Here is a 25623-nt window from a genome sequence, read left to right on the forward strand (position 1 = left end):
TTTTTTTACAACCTGCTTGTAGTATTTGTAATAAATATCCGCCCTGCTCTGTTTGTCTGGTTGGTTCTTTCCCAAAATACATTACACTAAAGTTAAAATCCAGCTCTAAACTCTGTAAATAAAACTGACTTTTTAAACATTATTATTACTCATGTTTTTGCCAGATCATGTGTAAGAGAAAAAGTGAACGGGTTTCTTTAAAAGAATGAACAATATGGCCGACGCAGGGTCTCTGATCATCTCATATCAATCATGTGAAGACTTGCTGCAGTGAGGACTGTGTGTCCTGATAAATGTGTGTTACTCTTCACACTCTGCCGAGACTCCTTAGTTGGCTTTTTAGATCATTGTTATGTGTAATATTTAGAAGCCTGACAAGTAGGAGTCTTTGTGACATGGCAGCATCATGCATTACATGACACAACAAGCACCAAAGCTTCCTGTGCTCTCTCTGTGCAGGAACATCAGCCCAGCAGCTGGACGCCTCCTTCAGCACCAATGCCTCCCTGGAGTTTTTTGAGCTGGACTTGACGGAGCCGTCTCTGGACATGAAGTCATGCGGCAGCCTCTCCTCCTCTCACAGGTACAGAAAGCTGCCGACAACACCACATGTTGTTGACTCTTTCCCCCCTTTTTAAGTGCAGCTGTTCATCACACACGTTTTGTTCCCCTTCCTTCCAACAGATACCACAAACTGGTGTGGGGTCCCTTTGGGATGGATTCCCAGGGTCACCCGTCTGGGGTCCTGGTCGCAGGAGGGGAGAACGGCAACGTCATCCTGTACGACCCTGCAAAGATCATGGCGGGAGAGACCAACGTGATCATTGCTGAGAGCGACAAACACACGGGGCCTGTGAGAGCGCTCGATGTCAACCCGTTCCAGGTAAGATGCGTTTGACTCCAGTGTCGGTGAATTTAATATCGTATTGAATGGTATTTTTAAACGTAAATTAAAGATCTATCTTTTAATGTGGAGTAACATTACAATCCTTGTTTTCAAGTTTTAACCAGTGGTTTTAATTTTTTATCTCTCCTGTTCATTTTTATTCTGTTTTATTTATTTGTTTGCTTTTTTCATTCTATGGAGTTTTAATCATCTTTTTGTGAGTTTGTTCTGTTTTTGTTGGTTTGCTTTTTTTAATATTTTATTGTCTTGTGCAGTTACTGATTTTATTTTTTGTCTCTCTGCTGCAGACGAACCTAGTTGCATCAGGTGGGAATGAGTCTGAAATCTATATCTGGGACATGAATAACTTTGGCTCTCCAATGACACCAGGACCTAAAACTCAGGTATTTATTTTTATTCTCTGAACTGAAATTAACATTTATTTTCTTCTATAATGTGTAAATATAAATGATTCCTTTAAATGAATACTGCGTCATCTCCGCTGTCAAAATCTGAGGTTCATGTTCTGTGTGAAGCTCATTTTTTTAACAAGTTTCCGTATCATTTTGCCAGATGTCACCACAATCTGTATCTTCTCATGCATGTAAATAACATTTGTATCTTGTACTGATCATATAATGACAAAAAGAGCTTGTGTTTTTGTCCTGAAGCCTCTGGAGGACATCAGCTGTGTGTCGTGGAACAGACAGGTCCAACACATCCTGGCCTCCGCCAGCCCGGGTGGCAGAGCCTCAGTGTGGGACCTCCGCAAGAATGACCTCATTATTAAAGTCAGCGACCACAGCAACAGAGTACGTTCCTCCTGCTGCTCTCAGACGAAGTCTCGGACAAAAGGAAATTGCCACAATCCTTTAGGTGCCGTCGACTCAGCATTTGTGTGCGTGTCTTTGTTTTCAGATGCACTGCTCCGGGCTGGCTTGGAACCCAGAGGTGGCCACTCAGCTGGTCATTTCCTCAGAGGACGACCGGATGCCAGTCATCCAGATGTGGGATTTACGTTTTGCTACCTCTCCTCTCAAGATTTTAGAGAACCACACACGGTAAACACACATTTTCACTTTGGAGCCAAAGTAGCACAAGACTCCAATCAGACAGAGTGCGTTTTTGTAAGAAATTTCAATGAGAGTGAAGCGTTTTGCTCGCTGCTTTTGGGATGTTGAGCGCCTCACGTTTTCCTGATCTATGGGCCTCATGTTTTTAGAGGAGTGCCCTGAACACCTTGAGTTAAATAACTTTGACTCAGAACAGAAAAGCGCCCAACATCATCGCCTTTTTTATCCTATAGTCCAATCAGATGACCTGAGAGATGGGCCTTTTGTGGTGTAGTGTACGTGGTTTGTGTGAACGTTAGCTCGCTTTGAATGTTGTCCAAAGCAAACTGCAAGACAAATTTTCACCTCAGCTACTTTCCAACATATTACCAACCACAACTCGGCCCGATGATTCAGAGCAGCACAACTCATCCTAAAATAAGCCTTAAACCAACCATCATCAGGGCGGAGCTCCTGGACCAGCTGGTGTAACTCCCTGTGATTCCTCCTCTCTCTGAGGGTCTCGTGTCCACACAAATCTCTGTTTCCCTGTGTGCTATGTGCGATTTGGGAACAGCCTCTCACCCTCAATCAGAGCTACAACAAGTGTCCTCCACCTGTCCATTTTTGTGCAGATTTCAAGTTACAGATCTGTGAGTTTCCCTCATGGCAAAATAGCAGTTAAGCTGAGGAAAGTTGATTTGATAGTTGTGTAGCAAAGCTTCAAAAAGCACTCTCTCATTTTCTTTGGTTAAATCTGATCATTTTCTTACTCATGAAAAGACCAAAGCCAGCAGTGAATTGATCCTTCCAACGATCTTCTTCCTCTGTGCCAGCTGAGGAGCTCAGTTGTCGTCCAAAAACTATTACAAACACGTCAATGAGTCACACTGTTGCACATGAACACACACACTGTAGTTTATTTTGACTCAGTCCCACATACTCCGTCCTGCTGCCACAAATACTGGAGCACAAAATGTGGATACATCTGCTGCTGAAAATAGTCCCCAACAGATGCAGGGACTTCTTGTACAAAGACAGTGTCCAGATGTTTAAAGGAAATTATTCAGCCTTGTTTTTGTGATGAAACTCTTTATTTGTGACCTGTTTTAAAAGATTTACATCTTCAGTAGGAACAGTGGTCATGAAGCTGAGAGCCACAGAAAAATGAGGGAGGTCAGAAAGTATTAAGAGACAGACTAAGACTGGTCTTTTCATCAGATTTGTTAGCAATGAGAAAAGTATATAATAGTGCCAGTGTTATCTCCTGAGACATATCTGTACTGTTGTCTGTATGCAGGGGTATCCTGGCCATCGCCTGGAGCTTGGCTGACCCCGAGCTGCTCCTGAGCTGCGGGAAGGACAACCGGATCCTGTGCTGGAATCCAAACACAGCCGAGGTAAATGTTTACCATACATGTTTTATTAACGTAACCAAAGTACAGAAAAAAATGTTCTGTTTTGTTCCTCTGATTTAAATTAATGATGAATGTTCAGGTGCTGTACGAGTTGCCCACCAGCAGTCAGTGGTGCTTTGACATCCAGTGGTGCCCCAGGAACCCTGCAGTGCTGTCGGCCGCCAGCTTTGATGGACACATCGACATCTATTCCATCATGGGAGGAACGAACCAGGCGCAGAGCCAGAGACACGCTGACCAGGTGAGATTGAATCACCTGAGACAGAAACATGAGTGTGTGCTGTGAAAGATGCTGCGCTGCGTGATTATTTTCTAGATACACTACAAAACATAGAATATGTAAATCAACAGATTGCAGGCTGCAGCATTGACCGTGTGTGTTTGAGCAACGAGGAGGTGCTCCGACTGTTGTTTTGTCTTTAACGTTCTGTCAGCACAGCGCTGTGTAGGTGGAAATCTGCTGCTTGTGATCGTCTTTTGATGGCCTGCATGTTATTAAATATCTGAGCAGTTTTATAACGTAGCACAAAGTGACGGGCTGCAGAGCTGAAAGGAAATTAGAGACTTTGTTCTGCAGCAGCTGACGAACATCAGCCATTATTTATACAGCAGCTGGCTGTCTTTGATTATATCAGTTGTTCAGCACAGCTCTGGAGTCAGCTTGTCACCTATCTGTCATAACAGTCATGCAGTGACTGGTCAGGATGTGTTGTTATTTGTGTTTTATACAGTGCTCAGCAGAGATGAGTACACTCCCTTCGAAAAGTAGCATTTTAAACAATATCTCAATGAACACAAAAACAATTTCTAAAATGTTTACAAGACTAAGTTTTATATAACATCTGTTGAACTTATAACATGACAGTAAGGTTAATAATATAACTTAGAGAACAAAATTTTCAGTTTTACTCAAATTAGGGTGATGCAAAAATGAGTACACCCCACTGAAAGTCTCTGGAGCAAAGCTAAATTTTAGACTACAAATGTCTAATTTAACAATAATCAACCACAGGTGAGTCTAATTATTCATTACACAGGTGTCCAGCAGACAGTTGACTATAAAAGGGTGTGACTTAAAGTAAACCCCTTCCCATTTCATGTTGTTAGCAATGGCACCACATGGAAGAGAACTGTCACAAGACCTGAGAAAGCAAATCATTTCTTTACACCGCAAAGGTGAAGGCTACAAGAAGATCAGCAAAGCTTTACTTATCAGTCAGAATACTATAGCAAAAGTGATCCAAAAATTTAAAAAAGATGGAACTGCAACCATCTCACAGAGACGTCCAGGCCGTCCACGGAAGTTAACACCTCGACAGCAGCGTCTTCTGATGAGAAGGGTCGGAGAAAATCGGCATGCAAGTTCATTGCAGTTGTCTAAGGAAGTAGAAAGCCAAACTGGGGTGACTCTTTCTCGTGACACAATACGGCGTACACTGCAGAGGAATGGCATGCGTGGGTGCCGTCCACGAAGGAAGCCTCTCCTAAAGCCCAGGCACAAAAAAGCCTGCCTTGAGTTTGCCAGGGCCCATGCTGACAAAGATGAAGACTACTGGGACTCTATACTCTGGAGTGATGAGACCAAGATAAATGTTTTTGGAACTGATGGCTTCAAAACTGTATGGCGTCGCAAAGGTGAGGAATACAAAGAAAAACGCATAGTGCCTACAGTGAAACATGGTGGTGGCAGTGTCCTTATGTGGGGTTGTGTGAGTGCTGCTGGTGTCGGGGAGCTGCGTTTCATTCATGGCATCATGAATTCACCGATGTATTGCTCTATACTGAAAGAGAAGATGCTACCATCACTCCGTGCCCTTGGTCATTGTGCACTTTTCCAACATGACGATGATCCTAAACACACATCTAAGGCCGCTGTTGGATTTCTGAAGAAGAACAGGGTGAAAGTGACTCAGTGGCCAAGTATGTCTCCTGATCTGAACCCAACTGAACACCTATGGGGAGTTCTGAAGAGACAAGTTGAGCATCACTCTCCATCCAGCATCCAGTCTCTAAAAGAAGTCATTCTTGAAGAATGGAAAAAGATCGATGTAGCAAAATGTTGGCAACTTGTTCGTTCCATGCCAAGAAGACTTGGTGCTGTCATTAAAATCATGGAGGCCATACAAAGTACTAGATGTAGTAGTTTTTGTTGTGGGGTGTACTCATTTTTGCATCGCCCTTATTTGAGTAAAACTGAAAAATGTGTAATCTAAGTTATATTATTAACCTTACTTTCACGTTATAAGTTCAACAGATGTTATATTAAACTTGGTCTTGTCAACATTTTGGACATTGTTTTTGTGTTCATTGAGATATTGTTTGAAATGTTACTTTTCTAAGGGGGTGTACTCATTTACGCTGAGCACTGTTCATGTCAGTAATTATAGAATGTCCGAACAGCATCAAATTTTTGTTCTTCCTGAACAACCAGTGTAAAAACTTGAAACTCATTTAGTTTGTTTCATCGTTAAAAACAGTCCAGATTTGCATGACATGATCTTATCATTGTGTAACAAGCTATTTTAGAATTTAATTATTAATTTAATATTTATTAGTGCAGGTGCAGACCGCGCATGCAGCCTGTTGCCGTTGCTCCTAATAGTTTCTTTTTTAAAAAAAAAATTTAAATTTTTTTTTGCCAACTTAGGCTTTCTTTATACTTGTTCTAATTTTCACACTTACAGCGTCAGCACAGTGACGATATATATTTTATTTTTAATATTTAATATATTTGATTTTATGATTATGAAACTGTCTATGCCTTTTTATATTTTTTTTATATTTTTTTAAGTACTAGTGTTAAACACTGCAGCATTGTTTAAATGCACATTTTAATTTCTATTTTATTTTATAGCTTTATATTTTTACACTTCTATTTCATACTCTTATTCTTACTTCTCATAATGTTCTGTTCTTCACATCAGAGTGACTGCAACAAATCACAATTTCCACTTTGGGGATCAATAAAGTATTTCTGATATATTATATTGTTTCATTTCATTTTATTTTATCAGTTGATAAATCAGATTCCAGACCAACAAAGCAAAAATGAGCTGGTTTTGTGACTTTATTTTTCATAAGAATGCAAATAATTGGGTGTTTGTTGGATAAGTGGGTAGAGCAGGCATCCCATATATGAAAGCAATGCCCCCACCCCCCTACGCCCAGAGCATCCTATCCAACAAAGGCACAAAGCCAGAAAAAATAATCTTAAAAAAAGGATGCAAATAATGTTAATAACTCAACCGAGATCACCGCACTAAGTTCAGCATCTTCAAACTGCTGCTGCAACACACAGTAAGGTAGTTAACAGCAAGCGTAACTTAGCAACAGAGATCGTCTGTCGAATCTGTGGTGGATGTGTTGTTGTCAGGTCGTATGAACTCAAAAATGTGGATGTGTGTTTCCAACTTTGAGAAATGTCTGTCGGCACATCCCTAGTCTGGAGAAGCATGCAGGTGTACCACCACAGAAGCTACTAATCTGCTGTTGTGGACGAGCAAAACACATTTTAGCCACCTAAAAAAATAAACATCAGTTCAAGTGTACACTACATGAAGAGTATTTCCACTGCTTTACCTTGCCACCAGACAGCCATCATCTGTGCTCTGGTCAAAGCCACCAGACTCCATTGAGAAAAGCCGTAATTTTACCTCCCTGAACACAGGAGCTGCTGGTTTACTGCTGCCTCGATTACTTAGTTTGTTTGTGAAGTTGTGTGACTTTGGTGATTCTGAAGTAACCCTTTACAACACCAAAGTCACACAATAACACAAATAAACCAACTGATGGAAGCAGCAGTGGACCAGCAGCTCCTGTGTTCAGCAGTGTTAAATCACTGTTTTTCTCAATGGAGTCTGGCTTTGAAGAGAGCGATATAACGGCTCCAGTTCTCTGTCAGAAATCACAGCCTGACAGCAAGGTAAAGCAATGAAAATATGCTAAATATAGCATACACTTCAACTGATACTGATTTTTTTTTTTTGGGTGCCTAAAATAGGGTTTGCACTTGTCCACGTTATATCAATACATACATACAGCAATACATCATGATTTCTGGGATCTTAAGCATTGTGCCTTTGTGTCTAACTGGACTCTGGGTGTGTGTCACAGATTAGCAACTCGTTTGGGAACTTGGATCCTTTTGGGACGGGACAAACTTTACCCCCACTGCAGCTGCCGCAGACTCCCGCCCCACCAGCTACAGTCAACCCCCTGAAGAAGCCCCCCAAGTGGATCCGCAGGCCTGTCGGAGCCTCGTTTGCTGTGAGTCCTGTTTCTTTGCTTTCCATGATATCCAGGATGGAGCTTGGTTGTTTTCACCAACACTCACATTCTTCTGGCTCCTGTTCACTCCTAGTTCGGTGGGAAGCTGTTATCTTTGGAGAACACAAAGCTGAACCCGCAGCAGCCCACTGCACCCGTTGTACATATCAGCCAGGTTGTCACAGAAACGGCCTTTCTGAAGCGCTCCGATCAGCTGCAGGCCACGCTGAGCGCAGGCAGCTTCGTGGATTTCTGCCAGGAAAAGATCGATGGAGCTGAGAATGAATTTGAAAAGACTCTTTGGTCTTTCCTCAAGGTATTAAATCCAGAAACAAATTTGTTTTTCTCTTGGAAAATAATGCTGTCATCATTTAAACTGTTTGTGTGACTGTTTGTGTTTTCAGGCTAATTTTGAAACTGACATCCGCAGCAAGTACCTGGAACTGCTGGGGTACAACAAAGAGGAGCTGGCCTTGAAGGTGAGATGGATTTTCGAGGCTACTGTATCAAACTATAAATATATTTTCTGTTCAATACAAGTGTCTTTCAGTACATCCTGTGATAAATGTGTCCTTTTTGTTGTCAGATCTCAGCAGCACTAGAGGAGAAGCCTGCTGAACCTCCGCAGGTACGTTTGTTTAGAGCCACTACTCACATTTAAAGGAACCGTTCAACATTTTGGGAAATACACTCATTTGCAATCTTGCAGAGAGTTAGATGAGAACGTTGATACCACTCTCATATCTGTCCGTTAAATATGAATCTAGAGTAAGGAGACTGTTAGCTTAGCTTAAAGACCGGAAACAGGTGGAAACAGCTAGCTTGGCTCCTTCCAAAGATTACAAGAACTAGAAATACAGCAGCTGGCTGCAGCAGTGTTGCAACAACAACAACACTGTCTGTAGCCCCTTTTACACTGCCAGATTTTCGGTGAATGTTGGGTCGTTTTGCCAGCGAGCTGTGAGCGTTTAGACACACAGAGCCGGATTGGCGAGTTGATCCGAGGTGCCCAATTTTCCGCCTCGTAGGGTAGACATATTGGTGGAACCCTTTTAGTTTAAACAGACCGAGGCAGCCTTCTGCCACGGGAGGGGCTGTTGATGACTTGTGGGAGGAGCTGTTGATGACGCCGCACGTGTGAGCCACTGGTGGTGGATAAACAGGAAACAGCTGATAGCAGGAATTAGCGAGCAGCTAGTAGCAAGAGGGAAACACAAACCTGACAGACACTGTAAAGATGAGCAACTGGGGAGACAAAGAATTGCGCGCCCTCCTTGTCCTCGCAAACAAAGAGGCCATTAACCGTCAGATGACGGGGACGGTGAAGGACGGGCCGACTTACGAGAGAATTGCCGAAGGACTGACCAGCCACGGCTTCCCTCCCACGTCACTGTTTACGTCACACGCTGAGCTACACATTTTGTTACTTGCTCACGCCCCCCATTGCCCCGAAAAAGGCACATTCTGTATAAACAAAAGTAGGCAGGCGGCATTTTGCTGTACTCCCTGATTTTGTTTTTATACTGCCAATGCTGAAAAAGACTGATTGGACTTTCCTGCAAATTTGCACAATTCCTGTCTAAAAAGGGCTTATGTGTGTGAACGCTACACGTGTGTGAGCTGCAACAGTTGAGCGAGGTTGCCGTCCCACGTGTAGAGGTAGACGGTTTGGCTTGAGCATCAGAGTGTTGTTGATCTTCTCATCGTCAACAAGAAAATAAATAAGCACATTTCACAGAGCACTGACTCTTTTAACTTTTAGCTATGTATTTCCAAGTATTTAAACTCATAAGATTGCCTCCTCATTGACCAAAAAATTACATCATGTAGGTTTCTAAATTGCTGCTCATTTACTCAACATACAGTCCTTGTCTTGTGGTGTTATTTGTTTTTTTTCTAATGAAAATTAAACTTTAAAAACAAGGAAAGAAATATAAAAATGCCACTGATAATTTGCAAAGGACACAACAGAAAAATTTCAATATAAAGCTCTGACCATTTTGAATCTACAGCAGGAAAGTAAGAGTGTTTCTACTGAGTTAATTGCTGCATTACAACACTACACTACACTCAGTTTGTTCCTGCTCACTGTGTCGTTCACATTCTTTCACCGACACTACACCAGAGCTGACCGAACACTGTTGGCAGTAATTAGTGCCACAGTTCTTGGCTCCAGTCTCTGGCGTACATTTGGCGATGAGAAAGTGTTCCAAGTATTTTTAAAGACGGAGCTTAGTCTCAGTGCTAAAAATACCACTTCCCTTTTTTGAAACCACACAGAGGAAGATTTGCACAGACTTTTGATTTCAGTTTAAAACAGTTTATTCTGTTTCAGGTTTTTGTTTTATTTCCTAAATCTGCTGCACATTTGTGTAGACGTGGATGGGGTCTGTGCACTTCTCCTTCTCCGTGGTGTAAATGTATTGTCTACAAAGTCTAATCTGATGATCTGATTCAGCATTACATATCAAACACATCCTGGTGAAACGTATTAAACTGCTGACAAGACCAGAAAATACGAGTACACATGCCAATTTTCGATCCAAAATTTCTCCAGTGCTTGTTTGAGGTAAAAGGAATTAATTTGTTGTTTGAACTCCCTCCAACTAATTGAGTTAGTCACCACATGCACCTCCTCACACACAGGTTCAGCCTCTTGTTCTCCTTTAATTTGCAGTTGAAAATTAAACAACAGTCCCTGACTTTGACTCCATATCTTCCCTCATTGTTCAGGTGGACGTGCCCGCTCCAGTCACCCTGCAGCCTTTACCAGACCTCAGCTTCGTGCCGCCTGTCGCTGACACTCCAGAAGCAGCATTCGACATGATCGCCGCTGCAGCTGCACCGCCTGCCGACACTCCAGAGGCAGCGTTCGACATGATTTCTGCAGCAGCCACCTTACCACCTGTTGACAATCCTGAGGCAGCGTTCGATATGATTTCTGCAGCAGCCACCTTACCACCTGTTGACAATCCTGAGGCAGCGTTTGACATGATTTCTGCAGCAGCACCCGTGCTACCCGCTGACACTCCCGAGGCAGCGTTCGACATGATTGCTTCAGCAAATCTTCAGCCAGCAGCCACACTTGAACTCGACTCTGCTCCTGACCCTGAGACTGAGGAAGCAGCAGCAGAAGATCCAGATGCAGAGGACGCTCCGACCAGCCAACCAGAAGAAAAGGTGGATGAGGTTCTCCCAGAGGAGGAAGTAGAGGAAGAGGAGATCCCCTTGGATGATGAGGTAGGCATTTATGGGGATTAAAGGGATAGTGCACCCAAAAATGAAAATTCAGCCATTATCTACTCACCCATATGCCGAGGGAGGCTCAGGTGAAGTTTTAGAGTCCTCACATCCCTTGCGGAGATCGGCGGGGGGAGCGGCTAGCACACCTAATGGCAGACGGCGCCCCAGACTAACGTCCAAGAACACAAAATTGAATCCACAAAGTATCTCCATACTGCTCATCCGTAGTGATCCAAGTGTGCTGCAGCCGTGACATAAAAAGTTGTTTGGAAAAACATCATGTGAACTCTGTTTTTAGCCTCACTGTAGCCTGTAGCTCTGACTGCCTCTCTGTGCTCCGCGTTCACGTGTGCGTGCTCAGGGTGATCGGTGGTCTCTGAAGAGCAGCAGTCTCGTCAGTACTGATGTCCAGATTCTCAAGTGCAGGCATCGCCAATTCCCAGTCTGAGCAGCAAAGACTTTCCTCATCCGTTGGCATTGCTTTGCATTTGAAACAACTACACCACCAGGTTTCCAGTGCTCGACTCCGGTATTCTGCGGCTGGCTGAGGGTTAGGCTCATGAGCTGCGGCGGCTGCTTCGTCCAGTAGCCTGAGTTCCGTGCGTATACTCGGACTCAAACAAATACGGCTCAACAAAGAAATGCTGTTCCTCCTGAATTTCAAAGTCTTCAGACATGTTGGGCTGTCCTTTGCTAAAAGACCGTGACAGTGAGGCTAAAAACAGAGTTCATATGACGTTTTTCCAAACAACTTTTTATGTCAGGGCTTCAGCACACTTGGGTCACTACGGATGAGCAGTATGGAGATAGTTTGTGGATTCAATTTTGTGTTCTTGGACGTTAGTCTGGGGCGCCGTCTGCCATTAGGTGAGCTAGCTGCTCCCCCCGCCGATCTCCGCAAGGGATGTGAGGAATCTAAAACTATGGGTGAGTAGATAACGGCTGAATTTTCATTTTTGGGTGCACTATCCCTTTAACTAATACGTGTTTTTTTTCTTTAGGGCTGATTCTGGTACAGATTATTAATAATCAAAGAGGCGCACAACAGATATTTTAAATCAATAGACATTTGCAATGAACATGAAAATCCACAGTTCCAACACAAATTTTGCTTTAATGCCTTTAAGGATCCACTGTTTAATAAAATGTTGCAAAAGAGAATATTTCAACATTATCTTTAAAAAAGAGACATTGCTCTTTTACCGGCTTCTTGACATGTATTTCATCCTGCCTACTCTCTGTAATTGTACCTCCAAAACACTAGTTGACAGTGTGGTGTTTATGCCACTGTGTGGAGTTTCTGTGAAGTCAAGTCAAGTTGATTGATTCAACTAACACATATAAAGCCTGGCTTAATATCAGAGACAACATTAAACAAATGTGCACAATCGTCTCCATTACAGCTCACAAGGTTCACAGACAAAACAATTGTCTTTTGCTTGACAACTTTTACCCACAAATACAACATGCTAACGTTATTAGCACAAGCCCATGACATTTTACATTGCATAAATTAGCCTAGAGGCTAGCAGAGCAGTGAAACATGACGATCAGCCCGGCCAATAATTGGTCGTTCCTTACACCTCCATCGCTGCACAGTTTCAGTCCAGCTGACAGTAAACACACATGAGTGATTTTACTTATTTAAGGTTGATTGGACCTTTTCTCAGGACTGTGTGGGCATGTACAGGCTGAGTCCATGAGCAGCTGCTTGCTTGACTTATTGTGCTAACACTGAAGCATGTGTGATTAACATGGACGTCTGTCAGTCAGGCACATACTGTGCTTCATTTGAGCTCAGATGCCTCATTGGTTTCATTTAAGCTCCTCATACATAACAAACAAGTAGGACCAACCATGCAGCATCAGAGTTGTAATCAGATGACGGTAATTTAACTGCCAGAGGGAGGAGTCTGCAGGTTTACGCAAGTCAGTATCCTGTGACACACGAGAGGAGGAGAGGAGTGACGTTAAGACGTGACGGGATGTTTCTCTGGTGTTTCAGGAGACAGTGGCTCCAATGGAGGAGGAGCCCAGTCCTCCTGAGATCTTGGCTCCAGTCGAGGAACCCATCGAGGTTCCAGTTCCAGTTCTAGTTGAGGAGCTCATTGAGGATCTGGCTCCAGCACCAGCTCCTGCTCCGACGCCAGCCAGCGCAGACGGAGTCAACCTCAGCATCAGTCAAGGCACGTTTTCAGCTCCTCATGACATGAACCCACAGATGTCACTGAATTACCCGTTTGAAAGAACGTGTGGTTGTAGTTACTGACTAATTGTCTTCCTGCCAGATGTGGACGGTCTGATCACACAGGCCCTGCTGACTGGAGATTTCGAGGGAGCTGTGGAGCTCTGTCTCCATGACAACCGGATGGCAGACAGCATCATCCTGGCCATCGCCGGAGGGCCTGAGCTCTTAGAGAAAACCCAGAAGAAGTATTTTACGAAAACACACAGCAAGATAACCAAGGTAAGAATGTTTAGTCAGAGTTTTATCAAATGAGAGTTTATTATCGATGATGTAACATGTGTTTTTTTTGTGCTGCAGCTGATCAGCGCCGTGGTGATGAAAGACTGGCATGACATCCTGAAGACGTGCGACCTGCAGAACTGGAGGGAGGCTCTGGCTGCTGTAGTGACCTACGCTCAGCCCGAGGAGTTCTCCTCCCTCTGTGGTGAGTTCAAGGACACATGCTGCCTGAACTCAGAGTTTCTATCTTATCAAACTTCCTTGTCTCTCTCAGCTGTGAGTTTGTGCTCTTCTGACTGAACATGTCTTGTTGGTTAGACCTCCTTGGGGGCAGACTGGAGGCAGCAGATGATGCCCAACTGCAAGCCCAGGCCTGTCTGTCTTACATCTGTGCTGGAAACGTGGAGAAACTTGTGTCGTGCTGGACCAGAGCTCAAGATGGACACTGTCCACTCTCCCTTCAGGTGTGTCTCTTTCTTCAAGATGCAAAAACTGATTTAGCTGGACACTTGGGGGCAGCACCTCTGTCCATCTGATGAATTTAAATCCAATATTTAGTCTCTTTTAGCTCTGTTTTTGTCTCCACCAGCTCCTGAGGGAAGTATCTGTCTCTTTAGCTTGTCTCTAAAGGTATCTGTCTGCTGTTTGGTGCTGAGTAGGTCATGTACTGTGGGTATTTAGAGCTTTCTCTCTGCAAACAGCTGCCTGCTACGGTAAAAAACAATGCTACGATTCGGTAAATTTGTGGGCCGGACAGCTAAGAGGACAAAAAGCTCTGTCGGAGTTGGTAGAGACCGAAACAGAATAAAAAGCAGAGTGAATATTGAGCTTAAATTTGTCACATGGTTTGAAACACGTCTCCAAATGAAGTCAAAATGGTGGAAACGCAGGAACAGAGGGAAAAAGGAGTTGTCAGATTGTGTGTTTTCAGCTTGCTCTGTTGCTCCCAAAGTAATGCAGCTTGGATCTTTAGTTGTGCTAATGATGTATGTTTCCATCCTTCAGGACCTGGTGGAGAAGGTGGTGGTGCTGCGGCGTGCGGTGGAGCAGACCCAGCGCTCTGGTCCCGCTGCTATCGGCGTCCTGCTGGCTGAGAAGATGAGCCAGTATGCCAACTTGCTGGCCTCCCAGGGCAGCCTGTCCACCGCCATCACCTACCTGCCTGACAACACCAACCAGGTGTGTAACACAGCAGGACGGGGCTGCACCGAATTATCCATTACTATGTTTGGGTGTTAAGTTTCTAAATTCTTAGACAGGGAAACATCTTTCAGTCAAAAGTGCAGTCAACTATGTAAACAGGAAGTCACTGTAGTATCACAAGTTCTGCATTTTACAACCTGAACCCTACTTTCACAAGTTTCTGTATCAAAGTGACAAATGGGAACAACAGTTTTGAAATTGGTTCAGTATTGAGAGAGAGCTGCAGCCAGCAGTGATGAAACAGGCAATGTAACCACTCGGGGCATGTTTGCACCGTCAATTTACGTCCAGTAAAATTGTTTAATAGGCTAACAGGCTCAGATTGTTATTCTAAGTGTCTGGCAACATTATGAAAGGATCCCTACAGAGATAGAGCTTTGTGTTAAAGAGTCAGATCCTTTTTGTTTAACCAGAAACAGCCCTGAAATCACCGTCACCAAACCCACCAGACTCCATTTAAATAAGCAGTCATGTTAGTGTGTATAGAGGCAGCATGTTGTCACATCTAACTGGGTGAGTTAAGGGTTAATTTAAACCAAACCAGAGCTGGTGACTGTTGGAACAGTGGAAAGACGAACCAAGATGGGGTTTGTGTGTTTTATTTTGTTTCTGTCGACTTTGAATGAAGTGTGTTTAATGATGATAAAATTACTGGTTATTTAAATGGAGTCTGGTGGGTTTGGTGATGGTGATTTCAGGGCTGTTTCTGGTTAAACAAAAAGGATCTTACTCTTTAACACAAAGCTCTATCTCTGTAGGGATCCTTTCATAATGTTGTCAGACACTTAGAATAACAATCTGAGCCTGTCAGTGACAAAAAACAACTTTTAATGCACTTAAGCTGAAGATGCAAACACACCCTAACTGTTAATATGTTGTTGTTAAAGGGGGATTTATACCTGTGTGGCAGACCCTACGTCGTGGTCTACACCGTTGTGAGCATTTATACTTGTGCAGTGGTGTGTCTGTGTCACCTACAACAGACCGAGGTGGCCTCCAAAACACTAGTTGGCGGCGGAGGTTTCTGTGAAGTGCTGTAAAGTTTAGTTGATTCTAAACACACATTAAACACACATTAAACATGGCTTAATAGAGACCATTTCAAACACAAGTACACAAATCAGCTTCACTATAACTCGCAGCATTCACAAACACTCGTCTTTATCTGGACACATTTCCCCACAAATACAACATGCTAACGTTATTAGCACAAGCCTATGGCATTTTACATTGTATAAATTAGCCTAGCAGCTAGCAGAGATTTCCTCTGCTCATATGAAGCCAGGATAAATCACACACAGGACTTAAAATGCTATTTTTGTGGAGGCTTTATTGTCTTCACTTTTTTTGTTTCTTATCTGTGAAATTAAAGTAAATGAAAGCTTTGTTTCCACTGAGGGAAATGGTGTCAGCTTACAGAGACAGACAGGAGGTCTGCGTCGCCACGACATGTAGTTACATTAATGGGGAGGTGCACGTCAGGCTACAGTGTAGGGCACGGCGTTGATTCAACACAGAAGTATAAATCCCGCATAAGTCTGATGTTATTCACACAATGTTTTGTAATCTGAGGTACGATGTTTTATTCTTGTGAAATATTATTTAAGACCTTTCCTGTCTAGATTAGTATGAAACAGCAGTCAGTGTGGTGTTTAGAAAGTCTTAAAAAGGTCTTTAATTTAACTAGGCTAAGTTTGAAGTTACAATGACCTGGTGCACCTGACTTATCATGAAACACGGAGAATAACCCAAGTTCATCCTTCTCATTTCGACCGTACAGGTTGCCGTACAGCAGCTCCGTGACCGTCTCAGTCGGGCTCTGGGGCAGCAGGCGACCCCAGCTCCTGCAGCTCCGGTTCAAACCCAGAGAGTTCAGCCTGCCCCGACTCCGGCTCAGCCTGCCGCCACTCTGCCCCGGCATCCGTTCACCCCGATGCAGCCCGCCATGGTGCCTCAGCAGCCCACAGCTGCAGCACCTCCTGTACCCATGCCTACACCTGCTGCCTCCGCCCCAGCACAGCCGCAGTATTACCAGCCAGTACGTACCTCTGAAGTTTTTACTGTCCTTCACTTTGAGATATCGCTCATAAATCTGTGTGTGAAACCTGATGTCTTGTGTTAAAATGGTTAGACATCAGGATTCACACAGACCTGAGGGCAGACTGGTTTCCTGTTCTTCCTCTGAACACTAACATCTGCAGGTTATGTCTTCTAGGGATGGGTTCAGCTCCCTGTCACGTACTAACTAACCTCCTGGTGAAGTGCTCATTGCTGTCGTGCTGTAGCCATTTCATTGATTTGATTTCCATTCTAGCCAGGGTTTAAATCACACGCTGTTTCCTGAATGTACGCATGAATTATTAATGAATAATGTGCTTATTGTAGAGGCGGCTGTGTGCCAGCAAAATACTCTAACTTGTTTCTGTAATTTGAACCCTGGCTCTGATCCAATGCCTGTGCATTGTGGTGTTGTTTGGTGCCCCCCCTTCCCCCCCGCCCCATGCTGCGGCCATCATCGGTGTGTGCCGTGTGTCTCTGTGTGCTTCAGGTGAGGGCGACCTCCACTGTCACCTCCTGGAGTAACCAAACTCCCACAGCCCTCCCCAATGTCCCTCCTCCTCCTCCTCTTCAAGTAGGCAACGCCTCAGACCAGCAGGTACACTGACCGCCCACCCAACCTGCACACACACAAACACACACACACACACACACACACACACACACACACACACACACAGACCTTTGCTGATGTTTACAGATGCTGTTGATGTCCCACATTGGGCCACTCTCATGTCTGTGGCGCATTTCACCCTCGCCATCTCACTTCCTGTTGACACTCTTGTTTTCTTGGTTTCCTGTGATGCATGTCTCTGCTCACTCTTTCATTTGTTTCTCTTTGTGTGCTCCAGGTATTGTGATTTTACTGTACAAATATCACTCCTCACACTCTAATGAACGTTAGCGAAATGTAACACAGGACTATTCTGCCCTCTGTTTGTAACACTGAGCTTCATTCTTACAGTCAGAGAACAAAAGCCGGCCTTTTAGAGATGTTCCAAATGTAAAACATTATTTGTGTTCAATAGTGCAGGTGTCTGACTTTTTTATTAGCAAAAATTAATGTACAAAATAGCAGCAGCAGCTTCTCGTTTGACAAATATTACCGGAGCCAGCTCATCTCCGCTCTCCCTAATTAATGTTAATAGCTTGATGACAGGCTAAAATTAAACTTGTTTTGTGTGACTGTATTCAGCCAAAGATCATTTATGAGGGAGGAACTGTCACTCTGTAATGCCACTGTACAACCGAGAGTGGACTGAGTGTTTTTGTAGTTTGAACAGAGTGAGATGTCTTCTCTGGCAAAACAGAATCAGAGGAAAAGATGAACCTCCTGCACTCCTGCATTTGAATTCAGTTAAAAAGCCTTTATGTCAAAACATGGCTGCTTACATTAAAACTCTGACTGGTTTCGAATGTAAGGTCTTCGTCAGGGTGCAAAAGGGCGGACATTTTTATAAGCTTGGTAGGGGGTGTCACCCAGTTTTGATTAGTAAGTGAGCACAGGTGGGTGACAGCAATGGATTATAATGAGAGGCCATTTTGAAAGTGACACGCCTCCACAAGTGTTTTTTATTTAACAAAAAAAAAGAAGGAAATCCCTGTACTAAATGAAGATTACGAGTAATCAAATGTCAAAAATGTGCATATAAAAAAATGGAAATTACCATAACAAACATTAAAAAACATACTAAAAAATATAAAGATGGTAGCACATCTCAAATTGCCAAGTTAAGGAGGCGGACAGGTAGTACTCTGTCCGCCTCCTTAACTTGGCAATTTGAGATGTGCTACCATTTTTACATTTTTTATTACTATATTTTATATTATTATATTGGATCATCACTGTTGATGCGCAACCTCCTTTTTCATCTGAATTAAAAAACATACAATGAGAGGCTGATCTATGCAGCGAACTTCCGCCCACTCAGACTAGACGGGGATGGACATTTCGAATACTTTGAACTGTTATTCATTTTCGAGCATACATTGTAGCCCATGTGCAGGTGGGCCCGACTGATTGTTTTGAGAAACAAACGTTAGCAGCACGACAAGCAGCATTAGCAGTGTCCTGGTACATAGCATTAGCAGCCGGCTCCTCCTCAGCTGTATCCCGGCAGCAGCGGCAGAGAAGCTGGACTTGCTCGAACGGTCCGCTGGAAAACTGAAGATCAAGGACGCGGCGACGCGGCCCTGCCACTGCAGCTGGGCAAACAAATCACCCCCAATTGCGCGTGGTTGCGTCTGCGGTCCGGCACGGCAGTGGAGCCGATAGGATTCAATTCTAGTCAATGTGTGTGTTTCCACCGGCTGCGGCTGTGCTGCGTTCCGGCTCCGTCTCATCTGCGTCGCTCCGGAGCCCTCCACAACAGATACGCAGGACTTCTATTTTTGCTGGACGCCGGAGCACAACGCAGCAATTCAGCACAGAGCAGCAACCTCGAATCTGTAGGGAGGGGGGGCAGACACGACTCGCGGCAGTATTTTGAATTTGAGTGCAGTAACCGCTTTGGCCACATTCTTACATACAGCGCCTTTAACTCGTATTCCTAAACCGAAACTAAGGTGTAGTACTTCACACTACGATCTTGTTCTTCAAAACAGAATCAGAAATTCTTAAATGATCTTGGGGGAGGGATATTGTGTTAACACTGATGTGTAGCAGAGAGAATTTTAAGAAAGTAGAAATACGAAGCGTGTAAAAATATATAAAAAATAAAATATGTGCATCATGTTACAATGTTAAAAACCAGTATGTAACCAGTATGCATGTGTAGAAATAAGAAAGTATGTGCATGTCTACATTGCTACATTAAATCTAAGTAGTAAGGATTTAAGTGAAGTAATGAAGACACAGATGTCTGATATTTTAACAAAGAAACACGTTCTTGTACCTGAACGAAACCTTAGGTTGTTTGTCAGTGACCCCCAAAAAACATATATATGATATAAATATAAATATAAATCTTTTCAAAACATAAAACTCATACATGTATGACATGTAGCAGTTTTAGAGAGTAACATTTAGTGTGAAACAGTCACAGTTTAGCAGGAAACATCATGGCTTTGGTTAAAATAAGTACATTTGTTATACAACTTAAGTACAAAAGTTAGCTAACGTTACATATGTGATGAAAATTAAGTATGTTATGTGAGACAACTTTCACTATATTAGCTAAAATAACTCAGTGTTGACTTTTGGTTTCACACGGGACACTAACAGCAGTCTCCTGGGTAAAAGGCCTGTCTTCGTTTGACCTCCTTGCTTTGGGGACTTAGTTGCTCTTTATATTACGTCTCCAGACATCCTCCCTTTGCTCCTTTCATAATTACTGTGGCCACTAGAGCTCGCCACCTATCAGTAAACATAAATATGGGTTGTGATAAGCTGCTTGTACAGACGACCTGTACGATGTTTTAGGTGGAGGACGGTCTGTGTGTTGTGGAGCATAGAGGCCGTTATCAGTGGAACATTCTCTGTGTTTTGTCCTGAGTTTTCTTTGTGTTTCTGCAGGTGGAGCCTTCAAACCCCATGTACGGGATGCCACCACCCTGCTCAGCTGCTCCAGCCTCCTCCGCTCCATACATCTCCCATCAGTACCAGCGTAAGTATTCTACCCAGAGAGTTACCTTTATATTAGCAGGGTTAATAAATCTCTGACGTGGAGAGAAAAGTTTCTAAAATTTAAAAAGAATGTTGCCAAACATGCAGTAACTGTGGAAGACATTCACTGCTGAAGTGTTTCAGTAGTATATAAATGTTATCTGTAGGAAACAAAGTTGGCAACATGAACGACAAACTTTGTTCTCTCTTCTGTTAAACACTGACAAACATTTTCGTCTGGAAATGTTTGTAATATTTGATCTATTAGTCACTAACGGAACATGAGAATGAGCAACTTGTTAATATGTTTATCTCTTTGCCTGTTGAGTCTTTTGTAACCTACGAGCTAAACATAAACGGTCTCGTTCATGGAACGTGAGCAGAATGAATTTGTGTGCAAACTGTTCGCTGAAGGAAATGTACGTGCATTTCAGCATTCATCAATTTGTTAGTAGCTTTTTATAGGTACAAACAAAATCTCTAGGGTTCTTAAAAACATGAATGAGTTATTTAAATCGACTTAATACAGAATTGGAAAACGCTGTTCTCTGAATAAATGAAATAACAAACCAACGCGCTCCTCCTCTGTGCCTTTTACGCAGCGCAGCACCAAACTGCATGTCATTTTTTTTAAATTTAATTATCAGAGACACGACGTAGGGGACATAAACATTATTTCAGATTGAGTTTTGGTTTAAAAAGACTTGTGGATGTGGGAAAGCAATTCGGCGTCTGTCTCCGCTCACACTTGGCAGCTGATTGGCATTCATGAACATATGCACGTGCCTATGATCAAATCTGACTTTTCCGCGGCATTCATGAATCTGGATTAGGTTTATGTACTTACATTTCATGAATGAGACCTGTTAGCACGTTAGCATGCACTGTACTGTAACTGTTTATTGCCACTGAGTCTGTCTGTTGCATGATGATAGTATAACATGCAACAGTGCTTCTTGTTTTTTCTCTAACATGCATGTGTTGTGTCCTGTGTGAACCCCAGCCTACCCCCAGGTCAACCAGTACCCACCTGGAGCTGGGGGGGCTCCTCCTATCTATCATCCTCTTCAGTACTCCTCCTCTGCTGCTGCTCCTCCTCCCGCAGAGCCGCCTGGCTTTCTCTCTCAGTACACCCAGCCAACATCTCCGGTCTATCCCGGACAGCCTCCCATCAGCCAGTGCCTGTCCTCCTCTCCTCCCTCTCATCCTCCTTTCTTTCCAAACGCCTCCTCCTCCTATAACGCTCCTCTGTCCTCCGGAGCGCCTTTCCAGCATGGCAGTCCAGGATCTCCTGTGTCGTACATGCCTCTTCCTCCTCCACCGAGCGGAGTCTCAGGTACACAGCTGATCCCGGCCTCTCAGAGAACAGGTCTGCATGACTCTAATCATCCTCAAACTCACTCAGCCTCAACTGTGGTTTTAACGATACGACAAGTTCCTGAAACAACTGTGTTTAGTATCAGTCAGTCAGTCAATTTAGAGCATCTGTAACGTCCTGACCAACTGCTTATTAACTTCTTATATACTAAAGTCTTATCTCAAAACTAGACTTCATATAGATATTAATTATATTTTAAGCTGCTTTCAGACACAGAGTCATCTTGCTTTAGTCCAAATCAGGGTTGTATAATAGCCTAGAGTTGGTTGGTGTTCTCACGGCAGCATTTACAAGAGGACCAGATCAAATGCCTTGTGTGAGAAAGCTGCTCTTGATTGGTCAGAATTTCCATGTGGGAAAAATCCAGGAAGTAAAGCAAACGTTGAAGAAGAGTACACTTGCAAGATAAATGTGACACTTTCTAATGTCACAATGGAGGGACAACTATGCAGGTTGATTTTAGCGCTGCTCATCGTGGACTATATTGCTGTCATTGTTCATTTTAGTCAAAGCATACAGTTTGAAAACGAGGCAAACGCGGCTCCAACTAGAAAACAATGTTTTGATGCATTGGATGTGCTGAATGTGCATATTAAGGCAGTACAGGAGGAGGTGCACATTAATAATCCTCCAGGACTGTAACATGCTCATGTTTAACCCAAACTATGTGTCATGTGACTGCAGTTGCTTCACATCCAGGTCGCAACACCTTCTCACCACAAACCAACCGCACCAGAGTTCCTTTGGAACCGGACTGAGACCACCTCTTCAAGAAGGTCTCGGTGTGGTTGTTTTGGTGCACACCTGAGCGTGATTGCTGTGTTCACACCTGCCCAAATGAACCGCACTGAGGGGGCAAACCAACTTGAGTTTGAATGAACTGAACCAAACAGGGCAGGTGTGAAAGCACCCTTAGTTTAAAGCGTGCACAACTCTAATAAGCTGTTATGTGGATTAAACCAGTCGTCTTTGGACTATAGAAAAATGCTAAATGGTAGATGCAGGTAATTTTATTTTGTAGATGTTATATGGAGAATTATCACATAGATCAAACTAACAGGAGGAGATCACCTTTAATTCCAACTGAAGCTTGAAAAAAATAATTTATCTGAAAAAAGTCCAGCTTTTCTTAAACAAATTTGCACGAGTTTTTCCCGGTTGTCACCGTGCATGGGTTGATCGAACCGAATCACTGAGCTACGATAAAGATTGCTTTGATTTTTTTTTAAATGATTTTGATCACATTTTAATGAAAATAAAAGTCTTTTATTAGGATATGTGCAGCAGAATCAATGCAACATGTAGATTAGAAGTTGGGTTTTAAAGGTTAAGTTCGACATTTTGGGAAACACACTTACTTGCTTTATTCAAGGGGACCTGTTATACTCATTTCAGGTTCATACTTGTACGTTGTGTTTTTACTAGAACATATTTACATGCTTTAATGATTAAAAAAACACTTGAAACACTCCATTGCAGCGCCTGTGTCTCCTCATGAAAGCAAAGAAGTGTATTGAAAATGTCGAGCTTTTCCTTGAAATGTTGAAAGTTTGTGATCAAAGTGAACATTTCAAATTAGAAACCAGACTGTTGCTCTGTTAGTGTGAGAATGAGTGGATGATTAGGGTTTTGTTTTTCCTCTGTAGGGCCTCAGAATGGCTGGAACGACCCTCCAGCTCTGAACAGAATGTCAAAGAAGAAGGTAAGTCTGCTGACTGAAGTGTGTTACTGCAGTTTGTCTTGATCTTGATTTTAAGTCTTTATATAGTCATAGATGTCCTGAAGTGAATTTAGTCAGTGTCAGGATTTTTTTCAGTGACTCAAAATCAAAGATTTCTTAATTGATAAGGGACACTGGTGACATGTTTTATACTTCCTTTGAACACAATCCAGTCAATCTTATTTCCATTTATGTAATTTGTATATATTCTGTGTTAACATCTTATTTTGAAAGGCAGACGAAGCCTCATGTGTATCCTGGGCCGTTTAAATGCATTTACCATAAAGGGCAGAATATGGGTGCACTCCAATTTTAGCGGCAGCTGATTTGAGCACAGAGATGCAGCGCCTGATGTTTCTGCATCACCTCAGCTGTCAGGTTGATGGTGTTCGTCTCTTTGCGGTCTTTGAAGAGATACACAACATTTTTACGCTGAAATGACACCACAACATTCAGAAACATTATACTTGAAGTAAGGGACATTATTTCAACCTTAAATGTTAAGTGTACTGATTATAACGTCAGGGGAAACGCTGGTGTAACAATATATGTGTGAATAAAATGTGTTTGTCATCACACAGCCGGTTCCAATGAACTACACCCCTCCTGCCCCCATCACTGCTCCCATCATGGCTCCACTTGGCGGTGACCCTCAGGCCCAGCCGATGCCTGCTGGGGCCCCTCAAGCCATGGTCCAGGGCCCACATGGTGCCCAGGTCCCCTACTCAGGCATGCACCAGCAGCAGCAGCAGCAGCTCTCCTCTCCACCTCCACCCATGAACCCTGCAATGCCCAAGACCAGCATGGAGGGCGCACCAGGAGCACCTACGGGAGATGTTATACAGGTACACAGTTCACACGTGTCACTGAATATAAAGATGTGTTGGACACAGCAGACTTGTTCTAATCTTCTGACCCTGTTTGACCCTTTCAGCCTCTGCAGTCCATCCCTGCTGAGAAGATCATGAAGAAGCCCATCCCCGATGAGCACCTGGTCCTGAAGACCACATTCGAGGGGCTCATCCAGAAGTGTCTGGCTGTAGCTACCGACCCTGTGAGTTTAACTGACTGGGAGAACAGTTACATTTATCTCTACTGAACAAACTCAGTCACTGGATGTGTAATCATTCTCTATTTTATCTTTGACAGCAAACTAAGAGGAAGCTTGATGATGCCAACAAACGCCTGGAAGCGCTTTATGATAAACTCAGAGAGCAGACAGTGAGTATCCGCTTGGCTTTGTTTCTTGCACCATGACAGAGGCCATGATAAAAAGCTTGGCTAAATAAGTTGGTGTTGAATTTAAAAACAGAAATGGACTGTATTTATGGACCTCATGCAAGAAGCACCCGTATGATGGTGTCACCTGCAACTCAGCTGGTCAGACACCAGTGGCTCGTTTTAGAACGTGAAGTGTCTCTAAAGCCAGTCAGCTTGTAGTGAAGTCTGCTGGCAGAGTCAGAATGCCCGCGGACAGCGTGTTGGCTTGCTGCAGCTGGTGCTCTGTTACTGCCGAGCCCTCTGTTTCCTTCCTCACGGTGTGCCGGTGTCAGACGGTGGGTCACTGCCACTGCACAAATCTGGGTGTAAAGTCGGGGGCCTATAGCTCCTTCCAAACTTGCAGCCCTTTTGCTCGGACTGCACATATTTTCGAACCTGGCCTTCATTTTGATCTCTGAAAACAGACAGACGTATGAATCCCTGCCAAAATAGTCAAACAGCTTCTGTGGTAGTCGCTGCTACAGTTGGTGTCACTAGCACCACATGTTGCCGTGATGACACACACACTCATGAGAAGAAAACAGTTCCAGCTGTTGTGTCGTTGTCCCGGCTGGTTATCAATCTGCCAATTGTTTTCTCGATTAGTCAATTGGATCTCTAAACCCATGAGAAATTTTTGAAAAATTCAGGTCACATTTTCCCTTCCCGTCGAAAAAAGAAACGTATAAAGCTGCAGATGGCTGGAAGATGGAGGCAATATGGTGTCTGTTAAGTTTTAGACCCTGGCACAGTTTAATTCAAGACCACAGTTTTAGTCTCAACATGTAAAACACTACTCCAGTAATATTTAAATACGCTCACTATGGTTTATAACTGATCTTTTGACAGCAGCCATGAAGGAAATCAGACCGTAGAACTACTCAAACTGCAAGACAGCTGATGACAGAAAATCGTTTGATCATTCAGACGCTTTGACCCCCTCAAACTGCACAACAAACGACTATTGATCCAGCTAAAATTCTGATTCTTAAATTAGTGTGGGGCGACTTGTTTGGGGCCAAAATTGTATATGATACATAACATTTAATCCAATGTCCATATGTTGGA

The 25623-nt window shown here is 43.4% G+C and overlaps 1 protein-coding gene across 5 annotated transcripts in view; it reads left to right on the forward strand.

The window, feature by feature from the left end:
- Positions 1–25623, forward strand: part of sec31a (SEC31 homolog A, COPII coat complex component) — a 32421-nt gene that overhangs the window by 3981 nt on the left and 2817 nt on the right. Inside the window, exons 3-27 of one of the 5 annotated variants that reach the window (XM_049560045.1) lie at positions 460–583; positions 685–883; positions 1195–1290; positions 1558–1698; positions 1805–1947; positions 3239–3338; positions 3436–3597; positions 7470–7622; positions 7717–7938; positions 8027–8101; positions 8209–8250; positions 10356–10862; positions 12871–13051; positions 13154–13332; positions 13411–13537; positions 13651–13796; positions 14338–14511; positions 16316–16573; positions 17084–17191; positions 20108–20198; positions 21201–21566; positions 23222–23277; positions 23877–24140; positions 24230–24349; positions 24445–24516. In XM_049560045.1, the coding sequence (XP_049416002.1) occupies positions 460–583; positions 685–883; positions 1195–1290; positions 1558–1698; positions 1805–1947; positions 3239–3338; positions 3436–3597; positions 7470–7622; positions 7717–7938; positions 8027–8101; positions 8209–8250; positions 10356–10862; positions 12871–13051; positions 13154–13332; positions 13411–13537; positions 13651–13796; positions 14338–14511; positions 16316–16573; positions 17084–17191; positions 20108–20198; positions 21201–21566; positions 23222–23277; positions 23877–24140; positions 24230–24349; positions 24445–24516 (4106 nt within the window). The remainder of the gene's footprint in view (positions 1–459; positions 584–684; positions 884–1194; positions 1291–1557; positions 1699–1804; positions 1948–3238; positions 3339–3435; positions 3598–7469; positions 7623–7716; positions 7939–8026; positions 8102–8208; positions 8251–10355; positions 10863–12870; positions 13052–13153; positions 13333–13410; positions 13538–13650; positions 13797–14337; positions 14512–16315; positions 16574–17083; positions 17192–20107; positions 20199–21200; positions 21567–23221; positions 23278–23876; positions 24141–24229; positions 24350–24444; positions 24517–25623) is intronic. The other 4 variants (XM_049560046.1, XM_049560048.1, XM_049560047.1 and 1 more) reach the window with 4 other exon arrangements.

Source organism: Epinephelus fuscoguttatus, linkage group LG18 (genome assembly GCF_011397635.1).
Source record: "Epinephelus fuscoguttatus linkage group LG18, E.fuscoguttatus.final_Chr_v1".
Classification (NCBI taxonomy): domain Eukaryota; kingdom Metazoa; phylum Chordata; class Actinopteri; order Perciformes; family Serranidae; genus Epinephelus; species Epinephelus fuscoguttatus.